Genomic DNA, 19608 nt, shown 5'->3' on the forward strand with positions numbered 1-19608 from the left:
CATAAACATAAAAAAAGACATCTATTGTATGAAGTGAACTGAAGATCGCCAAATTCCTTAACTTGTGCTCTCAATCACTTACCATATGTGGCAGCTGGATATTAGCTAGACTATGAATTAAAGACTGGCTTAAATTGGCCAATTCATGAAGAAGAGACTCATTTTGCTGTTCAATTACTTTGTTCTCCTCTTCTATCGTCTTCAGGTTGCTCTCCATTGTGGTAATCTAAAATGGACAAATTTGTGTACAATGTAATATAAGGCAAGCTGTTATAAAGCATGCGCTCTTTGAAGGGAGAGAGAACAGAAATACCAGGGAAAGAAGAAAAAGGTCTATTCATTCATGCTTAAAAAGGTTTTGCTTGAGTCTGCAATTCTTATCATGTGAAGGGTTTCTTATTCTTACTGCATGTCGTATGACTTTAACAGCTTTTCTTTTTAATATTGGTAATAACGAATGAACTTGGATTTGATTCCACTGCTGTAGAGCTTTTCTTCTTAAGTTGAAAAGCATTAAGAAGGACCTTAGTTCTGCAAGTTCATCCATGTGGTTAAACACTTCTACTCCTAGGAGCCTGCCTTAGGGGCATTCTGCAGTAAGCCATGCATTTCTTATATTTCCTGCTATATACATATATCTATATGTATTGTTAGCTAAGCATGCACAGCTCCTTGCTGCCAGTGTTCAGCTCTTTGTAAGTATAATTTGATTCCGTGCAAATTCACAGGGCTGCTTTCGGAAGCTGAACAATTGCATGTTATTGCAACGTATGTGCAAATTCGGGAAGTTTTCTAACACATACAATGACTTGCAAAACCAAAGGAACTGAAGAAAATTTGCGCATAGCCAGGAGAGTGGGTCTCTGGGGCGTGACGACATGTACAGGTGAAGACAACTGAGAGTATACTCTGCCTCTGTTCCCAGGTGACCAGACACAAGTTAGCTCTGACCTTGCAAGGTGCCCTGCTTGAGCTAAAAAGCATTGCTGAGAGGCAACTTACCCAGGCTTGTGCAGAGCACTGTGCTAATGAAGCTATAAGGATTTCAGATGAGCACTGGCTTATGTCCAACTTGTCGAGAGCACGTGCAGAGCTCACTCGTATCTGTCTACACTTTTCTCTGTAGACCTGTCCTTACTTTTCACATTGGATGATAACCGTTAACATCTATTACAAAGTCTACAGTGTGCTTTTGTGTGTGTGTAGGTTAAAATATGTCTTGACGAGAGGGCGAAAAAAGATGCCAGAGAAGTGGAAAAAATGCCAAAGAACACAAGGTTTTGAATTCTCAAAATGAGCTTTATCATTTCTTCACCGGCATAGACAGTGAACTGTGGGAAGAATTGATGCAATTTAAATGCTGATGGGAAGGTTGGAGGTTTGTGTGGTAGTAGCAGGCTGAAGGAGAAAAGGTTCTTAAGTGAATATTAACTTGACCATGGGTGAATAAATTTTAGGAAATTGTTGGCACAATCAGGTAGTGAGATGTCTCAAATTTTATTCTGGACCTAAAATTTCAGTCTCCTTATGGAAATACAGCCCATTAGTGGATAGAAGTAAGTGTGACAAGTGATGTGGCTACATAAAACGATCTTCAAGTATCTCTTGCTTTGACTACAGATGTTTATATAGCAGTTAATGCAAGCTGTCAGTATTGCAGGAGCTTGGTTTTGTCACAGTTAATCGATTCTGAGCTATTTCCACAACACGTTACAGTAGGCAAAATACTTTTTTCAGCTTTGAAACTGAAAACACAACCTCCTCTCTTGTTTTGCTTTCAGCTTGTTTATATCAGAGAGCTTCTTTATATCTGATGTATGCAAATGCAAAACATCTTTCATAGGTGCTTGTTAGAGTCTGTCATGCTCCAATATTTACCCTAAAAACTGTTTTTTATGTTACAGATCAAAGTGAAGAGTCTGATGTCAATGAAGGCCCCGTTCAGTATGGCATACTGCTGCTGCCTCACACTAGCTTAAGTAGGAGCTGACATTTTATAGATTTTTCTAGCTAGCTAAGCACTGCTACTTGAATAGATCTTTTTTCATGTGAGAGGCTATCTGCAAACACAGTAGCAGCTGATCAGCATACCTCACAATTGCATTCAGTGCACATCTGTAGTATCTTAAGATAACTAGCATACTTAATTATTGTATTCACTTGCTTAAAGGCTGAAATTTCCCTCCCCACGTTTTACCCTAAAACTAATTAATGTTTACTTGTATCTAGTCTCAAAACAGGATAACCTGTTGCTTGTATGAGACACAGTTATTTGCAGATTTTTCTTACCCCTCTCTCCTTTACGTGTGTCTGCCCCTCTCATACTGACTTGCATGTTAAATTTGAACAAATTTACTAGAAGATCTTAGATTAAAAATACTTTCTTCAAAGTCTTAAGCAAAAACGCAGGTGAGTAAAGGAGTCTTATGAATGCTCCAGCTAAGAAAAAGGCTGCAGCATGACTTTTCAGTTTATTAAATATAAAAGATTCTACATGGAAGGGAAGTTCCTGTTGTGGGAAAAACTTGTGCTGGCACTTAGTCATATGGGATACAAATCCATATCAAACAAGACTGTTGCTACTTCTGGTGTTCACAGAACTTCCACTATTTTCTCACAGCGTACTCCCCGCCTGCAAAGTCTTAGTGAAATCTAGGTTGGACAATGATTTTCTAAAGGTTTATCAGCAAACATTTTGTAATGTTCAATATAATTTTACTGTTGCAAATAAAGGAGACTGTCGACTTTGATCCTCTTAATAGATTGATAATGACTACGATGTAACTCTCTACATGTTGGAAATGTAAATTGCTTATCTTCAGAAGACTGTATAAATTCAAAACTGAGGCCTCTGAATTTTTGTGAAGTTTGACTCAGCTAGGATTTTCTACAGGCATCAGTAGCTAGTTGGGTTAGAACAGGTAAGTATTAGACCACACGACCCAGAGACTGTGGAATCTCTAGTGGAGGAAGTAAAGAATAGGTTAGACAAGCATCTGTCAGAATTAGTTTGAGAAGAGCTGGGAAGTAGGAAGGGAAGAAGACTGGTGGACAAAATAACATTTCAAGGTCTCTTGTAGCTCTATTTTCTAGATTCCTATTAATTATTTTAATGACAGTATGTGTCATTGCCAGTCATTCTACCCCTTTTCTAAATCTCTGGCACCAAGGTGTGAAAAGCATCCTTTCAACTTGATGGTAAAATCATCAGCTGAGTTTTTTTTACCAAGAATATGCAGCAGTCTCAGGTAGTGCCTAATCTGATTTCTAACACACGCAATGGCACTAGTCTGCGATATGGAAGTTGGAACTGAGAGCACTGAAGTATGGCTTCCGTACTCATTTCAGATCAAAACTTGATGTAAAATTCCTAGCTAAATCTTTGAAAGTCAATACTTGTTTTATGCCTGTGAGAGTGTTATCATGGCTTCATTTTTTTTTTTTACTCATCCGGCCAAAAATAAAATTTAAAAAGCAGAAAGTTATTGACAACAGGAGCATTTACCTAATGTACACATAATGGCCAAACTGCTTCACAGTTTTAAAAATCTCACCTAAATAAGTCTGTATGTGAACAGCACCTACAGCGTTGTATTAAGCAAAAGAAAACATAAGGCAGATTGGAAGCTGTCACATTCAAAACTTAGAACAAAATTCCTCCAACATAAATACATATAATTTTCCTGCCATTGGTTATTCTTCTTGCTTTACATTCTTGCAGATTTTGTCCTCTTTACCCTACAGCTATATTTGGGCACATCAGAAAACTGTGTAAAACATGAGTCAAATCGTATAAAGGCTGAATAATGACAACAAAGCCCTAAATACAGGCAAAAAATAGAAGTGAGGTTTCAATATCAAATTGGTTAAGGTTTAGAAATCAAAGAAAAGCCAAGCTGAAGAGGCAGATCCTGCCTTTTATTTATGAGTATACAAGAGGAGAAAGAGGACAATGGACATAGCACTCTTCTTCACAAGCAGCAGACAAAGAAGTAGCAAGGGATGGTTTATTCTTTTTCCATCAAGATCAGTTGGGTGATTAAGAACACAGGACTAAAGGCTGACAAATGGTGAGAACTATGGTAAATCTCACTGTTGGTGTCTGTGCTCAAATCATGTGAAGAAAAAAGCACCAGAAGCTATCATCTTGGACACTTGAAAATGCCAGGGAAATAATTCAATTTATTTCTTTCCTTTGCTTTTTCCATCCAGTTTTAGGACTGTTGAATAATGAGGTTTTAAATAGTAGTCTAATGTTCCTTTTTTTTTTCCCCCCCCAACAGATTTATGTGGAACCTAAAAGGAATTAAGCTGGATCTGTGGAACCACTACTGCTGCCAACAGCTGCACTTAGTGTACTACATGAAGTGAAGTGTAACAGGTATTCACTTCCCTATCTGAATTTCCTCTGTAAGACAGACCTGGCAAAAGCCATGCTGTTCATCTGGAATCCTTCACCTTGTAACTTATGTTAATGACCATGATGTCACACAATATTTTAACTGCTATTAGAAAGGCATAGCCTTATCAAGGGTCAATACAAAGCTGACCATGACAGGTCATGCTTTTGCCATTATTTTAAAGAACATATTTTGCTAAGCCTTTTTTTTTTTTTTTTTTTTTTTTTTTGAAATGCTGGTAACTGATGTGGAAATTGCATAATAGATACTGTTTTCTGATTTTATAAATGGCAAATCACAGACAGAAATCTTAGTATGTAAGAAACATAAAAAGCAACAATATATTTCCTATATTTCTTTTAATCAGTCATGTAGAAAAAGCAGCTGAATTTAGGGCTTCATAAAACTGTTACCTGAGTTCTGAGTTTAATCATATCAGCTTCCATCTGGGAGTTGGATTCATTTAGTTCTTTGATTTCTTCATCTAACTGTTTAATTTCTTCATCATTTTCTATACCTGGTGATATAAAAATAAAAGGGGTGTTAAAATAATTAAGCTTTAAATCAGAGTTCAGTGAATTAATTTTTTCCATCTTTGAAAATAAATTTATTTCAAGTAAAAGTATTAAAGTAAAAAAGTAAAAGGAAGTGTTCTTCAAACTTTCTTTTGAAGTTAAAACGATGTATTTTCCACTACTTCTAAAAATTGCAGTAATTTTTCAGTGAGAGGGTTGAAGTGCCTAAAGGATCAATAAGACACACCTTCTTCTTTCTATGTACTGATTTAACTTTGTATTTTAAGAAATGTACCTGCAGCAACAAATTCTGCTCCACTGTCATATGTAACTTATTTGAAAGACTGTGTCCACTTAGATCTTCTGAAGAAAATATCTTAACATGCTAATCTCTTCATATTACAGTGTTGTCAAAATAATTTGTAACTAATTGAGAAGATTTTTTTTCCCAACACAGTGAAATTTTGTTGATGTACTGAGATATATTGTGATTCTGCTGTTGCTTTTAATATTTTCATGGTTCAGAAGGGTGTTATTAAATAATGATATATAGAATAATTTGCAAAATGGAAGTGATTTCTGAGTTTTTATGGCATAAACATTTAGAGAACAGAATTTTAAAGGTACCTGCATTTTTAAGGATTCAGACAGGAATAAACTGTAAAGGTTTTGTTTATTTATCTTTTTAATTACTATAACAAAGCATAAAATAGTCCTGGGAAGAGATAGACCCATTTTCTCTCAAGTCAAAATCTGAACTCCTAAAGCTTGAGAAACTGGTGTTCCCACTCTCCTGTTCTTGCCCCAGTGTGAATCTTGCATACCTTTTCCCACAGTGCCTAACTCTAATAGGAAAGATGCTGTCTTTTCCCCTAAGTACCCAAAATATCCATATACCACTGCTTAAGGCATTCTTCGTGGGCATGGCAGATACAGTTCTCAGTACTTCCCGGGTTGTAGAGGAAATTACATCCACAACTTCCACTCCCTCATTACTAGCTATTGAACAAAGCCAATGCTTTCTCCAGCTGTGCTGGCAATGTGGGTTGAAATGCCTCCTGCACTGCGTTGAAATGCTTTGTGAACACCAAGAGTTAAGAAGGCATGCACAGTCACAGACTAAGTGACTACATAAAGTTTTCCAAGAAAACTCAGGACATCGGCACCTCCCAGACAAACCTTTTCTGCATTACTTATTTGAACTGAAGCACCTACATTTTGCTTTTATTGCACTTCAACAATCAGGGTACTACCCTGACTTTCATCCAAGGTACTTTCATAATCTTCCCTGCAACTCAAGGTTCCCAGGAAGGACTGCAGATTATTGGAGATGAAATGGCACAAGGCCATCTACATGTGCCAGAGGTTACAGAGCCACAGCACCAAATCAATTCAGGGGAGCTCATGAGGACTTGACACTCTGGAAATCAAGCCTTTTTCTCTTCTGAATCCTGCCACAATATAAGACCAACTATCCACCTTTGATGAATGAGATGTGAACCAGAAAATTCTAATGGTATATTCTAGTTAGAAATGTTTTAGTGTTTTACATTTATGTAGATATAACTCAGATCAGTCTGACCACTCTACTGCTGGCTCAGATTTCCACAGCATAGAACCCAGTTTCACTACTGACAGTGAATTCACTATTTATACAAAGATTTACACATGGAGGAAAAAAATCCAAGAGAGTAATGATAACTTTAGTTTACAAAGAAGTAATATTTAAAAAGGTAATGATTAAAAAATTACCATTACTGGCCCGCTGCTTTATTGTTAGCATTTGTTCTCCAGACAGCTTTGCTTTCTTCATTGCTGAAGTAGCTCTGGGGCATCCTGATAAACTGTGAACAGTAAGAAGCCTGTTAATTTTGATAGGTGATTGAAAAAAAATCTGTAATCCAAACCTGTAATAAAAATAGTATCAGAGACAAAGTTTATCTTCACTGCCTAGCACTGAAAGAGTGTGTTAGTCTGAAATAAAAGGACTTACCAGTAGTGATTTCATGGTTTTATTCTTTCTTCCAAATTCTTTTTGTATAGACAGCTAATATAAAAGTCAGATATATCTTTTAAAACTATAAGCCAGGGAAACTCTAAATCGCAATGCTCTTATTAAAAAGTTTTATTTTAAAAACAGTTATTGTGTAAATACTCCCCTTTGAATTTACATGTCCCTGCTCTGAACTCCCACCCTTTTCAATTCATATGTTCAAACATGGAACTGAATGCTGAGAGAAGGGGACGTGAGCTACCTCTCACATCCAAATGACTAACTCTTACAAACTGCTTTTCTTTGTGAATATCACCTACTGAGCTGGCTAAATTGCTCTTTTCTAAATTGTTTCTTAAAATGGCTGTAACTATGTGTTGGCTTTCTGTTGAAGCCAAAGAAAAGTAATTCCCATAAAAATGACCTTGCCTTGGTAAGGGATATATGTCTCTTACAATGTATATCTGTTACACTTATGGATGTAGACTCAGTTATCTCTCGTCTCCCATGTTGCCAAAATACTAAGCTTTTAATTACATTGTACAAACCAGTTTGATAGCAAATGCAGTCTTAGAAAGTTTTATTGTAAAAATACAATAATGATCAGACAGTGCTCACTATTTTATAAATAATTGTATACACTAAACTATCTCCTTTTTCAAAATCCCATCTATAATGTAGTTGCACTATCACAGGTAAGAGAAAATACATACTCAATCTGATTTAACAACGGAAAAATATAGTCTTATTCTGAGCAAGCTTTAGCAGTGAAGGGAATTTGGGAACTTAGTAAACAATTCCCTATTGCTTCAACATTTAACGTTTCATAGCCACTGAAACTGAGTAACGTCACGTACTTCTCATTGCATAGTCACATTTATATTTCCTCTTCAGACCCAAGGGAAGATTATTTTTTTTTACAGTTTTTAATTGTGCACATAAAATTCTAAGCTAATACTCAGATAATTTCTCTGTAATGTGGAACAATTTTCTGAGGAATGTGGTATCTTTGATTAAAAGCATTTATGTAAGTGAAGACCCAACTTCCTACTAAATAAAGTCCTATAATATAAATACAATGTTTAATTATTGAAAATGTTTCTCTGAAAAGCCTGGGCTACTATTATCAAGTGCAGCCATCCAAAAAAAGGAAACTTTTCCCAGAAAAATGTCTAAAAAAAATTTCGCTTCCTCAGCAAAAGAATCAGTGTTCAATATTTTATACAGCTCTGTTACTGAGGAGATGTATAATAAAAAAATACTAGTAGTGTCAAGAAATAGCATGATCTAGTAGCTTCTCACTGTAGCCTAGGTGGTAGGATGCCAAATTATTGTTCCAAGCTCTGCTATGGACTCACTGTGTGACCTTAAACAACTGTCCTCTTGAAGTGTCAAAACGGAGCCTTGAGGAAGATTAAGGCGGAGAAGATTAGCCGTTTTGGGAAAAAATCGTTGGCACAGGGAAAAGAATAAAAGATAACAGTATATGCAAAGTTTCTGCATCATTTAATTGACTTCATTTGTGTATCCATCCCTTCAATTGACTTAACAAATTTCCTCGTATTTTGTCCTCACTCTTTTTCAGGAGTTGCCATCACTGGGCATTTTAACAACTGTGTTAGTTTACTCTCATCTTGGTCTGCAGCATTTTCCTCTCTAAAAGTCTTGACTGATGACAACCTAGGGAATCCCTCAAAATCAAATTATCCCTCAAATAGCCCATAAGTACAGCATACAGACCAACAAGAAACCTGGATGCTAGAACTGCACACCTGAAAGTGCAGAAGAATAACGAAACAAAAAGATGTTCCCAAGCATTAGAAATCTACTGTGAGATTCAGCATTCCTACTTCCAAATTTTGGTGCCAAAACCCCAATCTTATTCCCAGGCCATGGTTATGTACCCCTAGTTTTCAGGACTGCCTAAACCTGTAGACATCGTCTCAGCTTGTCTGAGAGGTTACCCCTCTACTAGTATGTTCAGTGTGCTCCAAATCACGCTCTCACCCTGAGGCACCAGGTACAATGATGTCCCATATTTGCACTACTAAGCCTTCCGACTCTACAAAACAGGGTGGCCACGTTCTAGCTGCCTAGTAGCAACTGCCTCTGGCCCACGCTATCTCTAGTGGAAAGATATCTATTGCAAGGGTAGGCACTTGTATATCACTCATACCTCTGCTCCAGTTCTGGCATACTGGCACCAGATATCCTCTGCCTAAACTGGAAGCAGAAAGATGGCACCCGGATGAGTCATGACTTAGTGAGGGGAAAGGCAAAGGGCTGCCTATTTTTGGGCCTACTAGTGAGGATGCAGAAGGCTTCCACATCCTGTAGCCAGATTAATTTTGTTCTTACCCACTGGCGATCTAATACAATATGCACAGACAGAGGAGGGCTTCGACCAAAAGGGCTTTCTTTCCATGCAACTGCATTCCCAAATCGCAAGCTTCCTCTTTTTGCCTTCCTGACCCTTACACTCGTGGCTTTGACATATGCATCATGTGCCTCTATGACTACCTTTAGCTTGTTACGTGTCTGTCCTTAGAAAAGGCCATGAATGAACAGAAGGTCCTAACTTTTTCCTGTGGCTTTACGCAATTTAAGACAGAATCCAAAACTTCCAGAGGTACCAAATTCAACACAGGGGAAGATGCCAAAGCCAGGCCATGCCATCAACTTCCTTTGCAGGTCTTTACTGGCAAACCTGTCTCTCCATTAATTGTATTGTAAGTGGATTAGCTCACTTTCCTGAGCCAGGCACTTACAATTTCAATGAAGCGGATACTAAGTTAGTAACCTAAATTAGAGTGAGTTCTACTACAGTTTATTTAACTTGGCTAAATTCTTCAGAAATGAGTAAGACAAAGATAGCAATATGTATCCTCTTTGCCCAGCTCTGTTCTTAATTAAGTTACCTAAAAATACTTTAAATAATTTAAAAAGTAAATTAGGACTTTTACGATAAGCTTCTACTCTGCAAGGAAATTCTACCTCTTCCCTTCTATCTTCTTGACTGTATTTATCTCTCGTGAAGGTAACTGCTCCTTCTCTAAGTTGAGAACAACCAAAAGAGGGCAGGATATATGGGAAGGGAAGATGAATAACAGGGCAAAAGTCACCATCACACCAGAAGTGGGCTGTTCCACAAAGGCTGAACCTCACGGAGGTGTAAAGTTAACCAAAAAGCTTGACATGAGATCCCAGTGAGACTCGGAGTGGCTCAAGATTTCTAGAAGACTGGGGGGTAGAAGGAGACAGAAGACAAAAAGGAATAGGTATGATTTTATTTGTCTCAAATATCTATGGTTTATTTGTCTTCCCATGACTGGCAAACAAAAGTGTACAAGTGCAATCCACTTCAGTGCTTTAGGAGTTAAGCAAAATATGCTTTAAACATCTTAAAAATCAAAAAAGACCAAGAGGAACATGCTAGTAGTTTTGGTAAGGATAATGCTTATCCTCACATCAAGTTTAAAGCCTTGACAGCTGATGCCTGTCATAGGTTTTCTGTAACAACTGGAATTAGTGTGTAATCCTGCTTTGGTTTGTTTTCTGTAATTTAACAAACCTTACACTGACTTTTACATCAATATGGAATTCTGCAGCTTGTTCATTCCAGCAAAGAACTAGTAAAATTAATCACAGTTATCTTACTTGCTACTGCCATTATTCTCATACACATGAGAAATCATGCAAAAGAAAATATAAACACAGTTGAGTATTCTTTCCATAATAAAAAATGAGTAAGGCTTTCTAACAACATTGCTGGGGGTACTGCTGTAATAAATACAGTATAAACATACTGAGCCATCATTTATCTCTGTCAGACTGTGGATGCCACAGGGCTTGAAGCTACAGCATTTTGGTGGGGCTATGAGAAGCACCAATACCCACCTCCTGCCACCCTCTTAGTTCCTCTTGGATTCAGCAGGAGCTGTGAGCTGCTGCTGCCACAGAGACAAGGTATCAACAACCAGCTGACCATGAGCACCTTGTCTTGTTGAGATGCAACGTGTCTTGGCTCTCGCTGAATTTATACCGTCAGGCTTAATCTCTAATTTGAGAAAGAAAAGTACGATCTGGGATATCATCCTTGAAAGCCAACCTCTGCCACAATTTACAAAATACTATGAAAAATTAGTTAAACTGTTAGATTAAAGTGATACAGAGTCAGATGCTGCAAACCTCCTGTAAGGCATGTGCTAAAATTTGTGAAGGTCTCAATTTTTGCTGGTTGGCTGGAGACTTCTGACATTGTAACACATCATTTATATTGGAAACGTGCTTTTGTTGGGCATGGGTGCTAAACGGAGAGGTGCACGGCTGGGACCTATCATGCAGCTTTTCTTTGCAGGGCATGGCACTGTCCATGCAACAGATATTTATACACACTATACACCTGTAGGACTGACAGGTAGAAGGGGTGACGCCATGCAAGTTCAGCCTGCGTTAAGCAGGCTTGTTTTCACAGGAAGACTTTACAAATGGAGAAATGCAGAGGTAACATGCTAGTAGCTGTATAAACTCCACAAAGTAAGGTGCATCCATACATACGCCTACATCTTACCCTAACTGCCCTGAAGAGTAGCGACTAATGGAAACCCAATCATCTAGAAGGTATGCAGAGAGACTATATGCACAAATTAGGATAAAGAGTATATGGTGATTGCATCTGTTAAGAGTGGAACACAATGTGAAGAATGAATTTGCTTTCTTGTTTAGGACTGCAGTTACATTACTGCAACCTATGCCTTGCCATATATTCAGTGGATTTAGAAAATAAGGCGAAATTGGTCCAAAATAAAAGGAAAATTAGTGGCAAAAAGTTTGAAAGGGACATCTAGCTAGTGTTTAGTGAACATTTACCAAGACATTTAGTTTAAAAATTAAATAAATGTGGACTAAAATCCTGAACTGCTTCAAGAATGTAATTGCACTATCTTCAGAGATGCAAACAAGAGAGGTGTCAAAGTGGAGGATCATTGATCAAGTGGAGCAATTGTCTGGGTGACTGATTTTACTTATCTGGGTTCCAGCTGTGCTGTGTTAAATACATTTTTTGCCTCAGCAGGCAGATGCAGTCTGGTCCCTCTTGAAGCTGAAGGAATTGTACTTGGCTTGTCAAGTGAAGAAAACATTTTCCAAACAGAGAAGTAGAGATGTGGGAAAGGAGGAGACAAAGGTCAAATAAAATGTAACTTTTATATTTGGTATGTGAAGTGCTGAAGTTTACAAAGAAAGAATGAACAGGATGTAAAGAAACCAGTGCCTCAACCTGGAGTAGCCGAAAAGCATCCTGAGGTCTAACTTTATAAATACTGTAAGATATTTATAGATTCACTACCACAGTGATTTTTCAAAAAGTTAAGAAAATGAAACACTTTTCCTGTTTATTAAAAATAACATTGTCCATAGACTAGAGGAAGGAAGAAGTCACATTCAAGGGACCTCTTTTAACTAGAGATAGATCCAAAACAAGCCCCAGATGTAAATCCTTTTGAAATTCAGGGAAATACAGATCACAGTGAAAACTACTGTTTTATTTCGTTAATGGATGAAACCTTACTTTTATGACTAAGGCCCTGAGCTCTTTGGTAATATTTGAAGTTCAAGTTAAGAGATCAAACTCGGTGATCAAAGTAGCCCTTTCCTTGGTTTAATATTAAATCCATGAACCACTCATTTTTCCCATGTTGAAGGGTATCAGCTTTAGTGATTTCCTTATTCCCAAGAGTAAATTCTGCTACACACCTTAAAGGATGAAATACTCTATCCACAACTCCAGCAGAGATAAAAGGAACCCTCCCTAGCGCAGCACTCATTTTTATTTACATTCAAGGGTGATTGGCTTTTCCCCAGCTTCTTACTGAGCTGTGAAGTAAAGCGAGTCCAGGAGAGAGGTTTTGCAAACAAGCTAGTTTTGTTTTGCATGGAGATTGCTGCGACTCTCAGAGGAATCTCTTCTCCTCCCCACCAGCCACACAACCCTGACTACCTTTGTGTGGTGTCGGAAAAAATTGCCTGTTCAGCTCAATTTCAGAATTCTTCACTGGAAAAGAATAATTCTGATTAATGTGGTCCTTTTTAGGTCTTGTTCCCTGGCCAAAGCTTTTTTTTTTTTTTTTTTTTTTTTTTTTTTGGTGCATTTACAACTCACACAGGAATGTTGGTGATGAAGAACTTTCACTTAAATTTTCAATCTGGAGGAAAATCTAAGTTAAAAAGGCTAAAAGCTTGACGTAATGCAGAAAGTGGCAGCTCCTAATCCAAGTTGCTTTCCAAAGATGCTGAGGAAAGTAGCTGAGATTTTATTCTGTTTAAACAAATCTTTGCATTTGTTCCAGAACGAAATAAAATTAAAACACTACCCAAGTGGGCATGAAAGAAATATAGCCATTATGACTAAAACAAAATGTAAACTTTTCAAAATTATTTTAATGGTATCTGATCATTGTTTCAGAAAGATTTTCAGGAAAGAACTACTTTCTTATTTTAGAGGGGGAGGGTTAAAGTGGAATTAAAATCTGGTGAGTCAAGCACCAAACGGATGATGATATGGAGTGAATGGCCATGATACCCAGAAGATGAGAGGGCATTTGTTTTTTATTGGAGATTTAAATGGTAAAATAGTGTTATAGCTTAATTTTGCCTATCCCTCATAACAAAAGAAGAAAACAAGCATCAGGTAAGAAAAACGAAAATAGAAATTATGTAGAGCTGTAAAAATGGCCAAGCTGAGACAAAAGGCTCTGAGAGCAGACTCAATTTGAAAGGAATCCCCCTGGGGCATAAATATACATCAGAAAAATGATTAATGTATCTTGAAATGCTGGAACTGTAAGAGCACTGCCAAAGTTACCCTTCAGCTGGGCACACTAGTCCTGTGGCAAATTTACATTCTATTTTTTTAATTAAAGTTGCTTAGTCAGCAAAAAACCTCTGTGGGTGGGCTTCTCACATGATCTAATGAGCTTTGACCTGCATCATCACTGATCAGGGAAAGAGGTTTGGCTCTTGCCCAGTGATGCAACAACTGTTTAAAATAATCTCTCATGTATTCCTTGGTGAGTGAGGAAGCACTGCAGCAAATTACAAGATTTTCAGGTGGCCCTAGCACTAAGTTTTGGGGAAGGAGTGTGCATTTAATGGGGCACCGCTGAGTGCCCCAGGAGCTGGGCGCTGGCTACTGCCAAGTTATCAGCCTCTCTCCGGTCCTCGGACTGCGCACAACAGGACAGATGACCTGAAGACCAGTGGATTTACTGGTCAGTTGAATAGGGCATGTATTGTGAAGGAGAAAATGGGCTGAGACTTCCCTGTGCAGAAATAGGTGTATCTCTAGCTACATACCTCTTATTAGTGCTCTTGAGCAGCTCAAAATTTCAAGTGATCTATTGAGTGACCAGTCGCCGCTCACTTAGGCACTTAAAATGAAGCACAGTTTCTTTAGGCACTTGTATAGAAAGCAGAGAAAAAAAGGTACTTCAAGAGGAAAATTCATCCCACCTCAAATCTAAAAAGCCATCCAGTCATCTCTGCTTTTTTATGGGCTATGCCTGCAGTGAGGACAGGCTTATAACCAGAGAGCTTCTGCTAAGTGCCTGAAATCAAGGAGATGTAATATTGCAAGCACCTGTACAAATTACTGTCTGCTATCATTTGTCAGGTCTGCTCAGCAAAATGATTTTTCTTGTTTATATTGTGCAGTCTGCTTTTTCTGATATGAATTTCATATTATTTTCTCCTTGACTTTCCCAAGGTAAGTAAACCTCTTAAGTCCTTTTAGATTAGCTCTCTGTTAGGAGCATTCCAATTTAATAGACTGTACATCTGATTAAAATGCTATTCCATCCTTCTTCCAGCTCATAATGAAAAGAGCTGGCAGAACTACCCACAGTCAAAGGGCGTAACTCTTTCAACAATTAGGCTCTGCATTTAGTCATTTCTGACTTTTGCCAAATTTTAAACTGATCTGACTGAAATCTTCCATGGTAGCTGTCTGGCCAGGCTCAGTTTTTTTCCAAACGTCATAGGAAAAAAATTTCCATTTCTCAGAATATATTTGTATACCATTGTTTTGTCCATATACCTTGTTTTGTCCATACTGAGGCGGGGGGGAAAAAGCCCCAATAGTTCAGTGAATATCTCTAATTGTCTGTGAATTGGAGCAAGACTTAACATTTCACGGGGTATTGCTCTGAGTTTAGAGATGCATTCTGCTGTCCTCATGAAAACAAATGTAGATTTGGCAGCGTTATAAGCTTCTGACAGACTGTCATTTGGACATGCTTCGTAGATGTGAGTTAGTGTTTGGCTGCCAGACCCTCCACCGTACATTGTGTGTATGACAACTGGGAGCACCTTCTCTGCCATCAGCCCTGTTCAGGGCTGCAGGGCCCGGAGTTGAAGGCGGCTTGCTGGAAGCAACACCAGTGAGACCGCCTGTGCTGTTCTGCCAGCGCTCAGGAGAAGATACCTGAGGGCCAGCTACCTCAAATGCTGAGGACTGAGAAGTGCAGAAGTAAGAAGAAAGATTGAACAGGAGCCACGGGGACAGAGAAGGGAATAGGGCCGGCACAGATGCAGTAGGAGAGGAGGTGTTGAAAAGCTATTTAGAAAGATCCTTTTTCCTTGAGCTTATGAGTCAACACAAAGTTCCTAAGTAAAAAAATCCTTTGTACTGCAGGACCCACCTCACAGATTTTAGTTTAATATTTTTTCTTCTATATGTATATTATTATTACATTTAATTGTCATGTTTCTCTCTTTGCCTTCTTGGAAATGTCAGCACATTTGCATGTCTGTCATCTTGCAATAATGTCACCATGATGACTCTTTTCATTGTCAATTGTAATTACTGTTAAATGCAATGAGTTTGGTTAGTTCTTCTATACTCTTAACATTGTATGACTTTCTCCTGCTAAACTGCAACATAAAGCTTGTAGGAAAAAAAGTAAGACATGGGAAACAGAAAAATAAATCAATGGCAGGGAGGCGACAGGCAGATTAAACACAAACAAACAAACACCCTAAACAAGTTTAAAAAACCTACCAGGGAAAAAAGTGAAACAATGAGAATTAAGAGTGAAATAATTTTGACTCAAATGTGGCACTCTGTCAACTTACTGTAGCAACAAATAAATCAAAGGACAAGAGTTGACTTGACAAGAGACCTGGCTAGAAATAGATGCAATCAAATAATTTAATGAGTTGCATATTAAAAGCTTCTTACAAATCTGGAGTTTGACAGTATTCACGTTTCATAAACAGATAAATGGAAGAACAAGAAAAATTTCCTCTCTGCAAAGTTTTTACCATTTTCAGCATTACCTTCAACATAGCATAGGAGCACCTTTAAGAGTGCTTTTTAACCTTTGGTTCCCTACAGATATAATTGCCAGATATAATTGGACACAAGTTCCTCACGAACATGGTATTTCGGAAGTCTAGAGCATCCTGAGAATTCATGGCAGTTTGGATTCTTTGTGTTTTAAAGGATGCTTGCAGCTGGCTTAACTGTGAGCTTCTGAGTCTGCTCAAAACCAAGAGAGAAGCATACCAGAGATGGAAAAGTGGACAAATACCTGTAGAGAACTACAAGGGCATTGCCAGGGTGTGCAGAGATGCAGTTAGAAAAGCAAAAGCTCATCTTGAATTGAAATTGGCCAGAGATGTCAAAAACTACAAAAATGGTTCTTCAGGTACGTAAACAAGAAGCAGAAACAGAAGGAAAATACTGGCTTGCTGTTAAACAGGAGAGGTGAATTAGTCACCAACAACACTGAAAAGGCAGAGGTTCTCAACACTTTCTTCACCTCGGTCTTTACCAGCACTGTTGGGCCCCAGGCCTTGGGAACAAAAATCCAGATGCCAACACAGACCCACCATCAGTGAAGGAAGGGTTGGTATGTGAGCTATTACAGGAGCTTGACCCCTACAGATCAATGGGCCCTGACAATATCCACCCAAAGGTGTTAAGAGAGCTGGCTGACCTTGTTGCAAGGCCACTCTATAATCTTTGAGAAGTCATGGAGACCGGGGGACATCTCAGAAGACTGGAAGAAGGCTAATGTCACCCCCATCTACAAGAAGGGCTTAAAGGAGGATCCAGGAAATTACAGGCCCACCAATCTTACTTCACTTTCTGGGAAAGTCATGCAACAAATCCTCCTGAGGGCTATCACAAGTCAAATGAAGCACGTGATTAGGAAAAGCCAGCATGGATTCACCATCAAATGATTGGGAAAAGCCAGCACGGATTCACCAAGGGCAAATCGTGCTTGACAAACCTGATGGCCTTCTATGACAAAGTAACCTGCTCCATTGATGTGGGGCGAGCAGTGGACATTGTCTACCTGGATTTCTCCAAGGCTTTCAATAGTTTCCCACAGCCTCCTCCTAGAAACGCTGATGTGTCACAGTCTATACAAGTGGTCTGTGTGGTGGGTGGGGAACTGGTTGACAGGCTGCACCCAGAGGGTGCTGGTAAATAGCCCCTTTTCAAACCAGTAATCTGTCACAAGTGGGTCCCCCAGGGATTGATACTGCGCCCAACGCTGTTTAATAACTTCATAAGTGATGTGGATGATGGGATCAAGTGTACCCTGATGAAGTTTGCTGCTGATACCAAACTGGGTGGGGAAGTGGACACTTTGGACGGGAGAGCCACCCTGCAGGAAGATCTGGATAGGCTGGAAGAGTGGGCTAACAAGAACCTTATGAAGTTCAACAAAGACAAATGTAAGGTCTTGCCCCTCAGAAAAACATAAGCCAGGGCTGCAGCACAGGCTGGGATCTACCCGGCTGGAGAGCAGCTCTGTGGAAAGGGACCTGGGGGTCCTGGTGGACAACCAGCTCAATATGAGTGAAGAGTGTGCTGCTGCAGCAAAGAAAGCCAATGGGATGCTGGGTTCCATCAACAAAGGCATCACCAGCAGAGATAAAGAAGCCGTTATCGCACTCTACTCAGTGCTTGTGAGGCCACACCTGGAATATTGTGTTCAGTTTTGGTCCCTGCTGTAAAAAAAAGATGTGGACAGGCTGGAGAGGGTCCAGAGAAGGGTCACAAAGATGATCAAAGGACTGGGAAGCCTGCCATGTGAAGAAGGGCTGAGAGAACAGGGTTTGTGAGCCTTGCAAAGAGAAGGCTTAGGGGAGACCTTATCACCATGTTCCAATATTTAAAGGATGGCTACAAAGATGGAGACTCCCTTTTTACAAGGAGACACATGGAAAAGATGAGGGATAATGGGTACAAATTACTCCTGGGGAGATTCTGATCGGACACAAGAGGAAAATTTTTGACAATGAGAACAATCAGGCATTGGAAAAAATCTCCCCAGGAAAGTGGTGGATTCCCCAACATTGGACAATTTTAAGACGCTGCTGGACAGGGTGCTGGGCCATCTTGTCCAGACCATGTTTCTGCCAAGGAAGGTTGGACCCGATGATCCTCAAGGTCCCTTCCAACCTGGCATTCTGTGATTCTATGAATTACTTTTTTGTTGTTTTTACACAAGGTATTTTACCATGACACATCCTATTTTTGCACTGTGGTTCACAGCACTGAACCACAGTATTAATATGCACCTTCCGATATCTTTAATTTGCATTAGTCCTTAGTGAACCTTGCATCATATATATAGATATATGTATATATGGAATCTCAGATCTGATATAACTTTATATTTTCAGTTGTTTAATAGAGCTTCTAAGTTTTCCTCTCTGCATTTATTTGCGAATATCAGAAAAGTTTTTTTTAAATTCAGGTTTTATTTCAAATAAGCTTCCTATCCTGCTGAAAAGCTGACACGTACTAGGAACCAATTACCTCCATTTAAATTCTGGGCACTTTCATTTCTCCATGAACTGAAAGGAGTAGCTGGCATTTAGTATCTCAGACAACTTAGTGTAATGTATGTCCTGCTGTCATATCTATAGGCCTCACACAACACTGCATCAACACAAAGGCAAGCTCAAATAATGGAGGTTGCAAGCCTATGTACAAAACATAAAAATCAGAATAATCTGAGGCCTTCTCACACCCTTTGTAACCATATAGCTAATTTCTAAAAGATTTATTCACTGACAAATGCTAAGTATTTTTATGTTTTTAAATGCTGAAGCTGAGAAATGCTGACGCTAAGAAAGGATGTGACTTTAGGCAAAGATTGAAAGCTTACAGTAATTTAGGAGCCACTAGCAGCCACTAGCACATGTTTGCAGATACAAAGCATCTGGTTTATAGAGCTGCTTCCCCTTTGGCACTCTGCATGTGAACACCCAGCCCAGATAAAGCCTGGGGTGAGATGCTGTTCTATGGGCACAGGCTCAAGCTGCAGCCCTGAGCACCACGAGGTTTGACTGTAGGTGGCACTTGCAAACCTTCCCTTCAGGAGCTGAGGTCGATGACACAGGTGTTTTAGACAGTATCTATTTCTAGAAAAGCATATTTCATGAGAAAAAGGATCTGCGCATGGAAAACTACATCTCCATCCTTCTTCCCTCACATTTATCATCTCCTGAATGCTTTGAGTGTTTGGGAGCTCAGAGGTTCTCTGAGGATCTGTGTGAGCGCTGGTATCTGCCTGCTTCTAGCAAGCAGCTGCAGAGGGCAGCTCCTGTCCTGAATCTTTATCTTTTCATCTTTTCCTAATCTTCCTGTTCCCAGGCTTAGCAATGCAGCTGTGCAGCTCAG

At 39.1% G+C, this 19608-nt stretch overlaps 1 protein-coding gene across 14 annotated transcripts in view; it reads right to left on the reverse strand.

Moving 5' to 3' along the window:
* Positions 1–19608, reverse strand: part of MYT1L (myelin transcription factor 1 like) — a 310962-nt gene that overhangs the window by 1723 nt on the left and 289631 nt on the right. For all 14 annotated transcript variants that reach the window (XM_049818978.1, XM_049818973.1, XM_049818980.1 and 11 more), the window contains 3 exons: positions 6668–6759; positions 4814–4917; positions 83–226 (listed from right to left, as the gene is read on the reverse strand). In XM_049818978.1, the coding sequence (XP_049674935.1) occupies positions 83–226; positions 4814–4917; positions 6668–6759 (340 nt within the window). The remainder of the gene's footprint in view (positions 1–82; positions 227–4813; positions 4918–6667; positions 6760–19608) is intronic.

This window comes from Accipiter gentilis, chromosome 16 (genome assembly GCF_929443795.1).
Source record: "Accipiter gentilis chromosome 16, bAccGen1.1, whole genome shotgun sequence".
Taxonomy (NCBI): Eukaryota; Metazoa; Chordata; class Aves; order Accipitriformes; family Accipitridae; genus Astur; species Astur gentilis.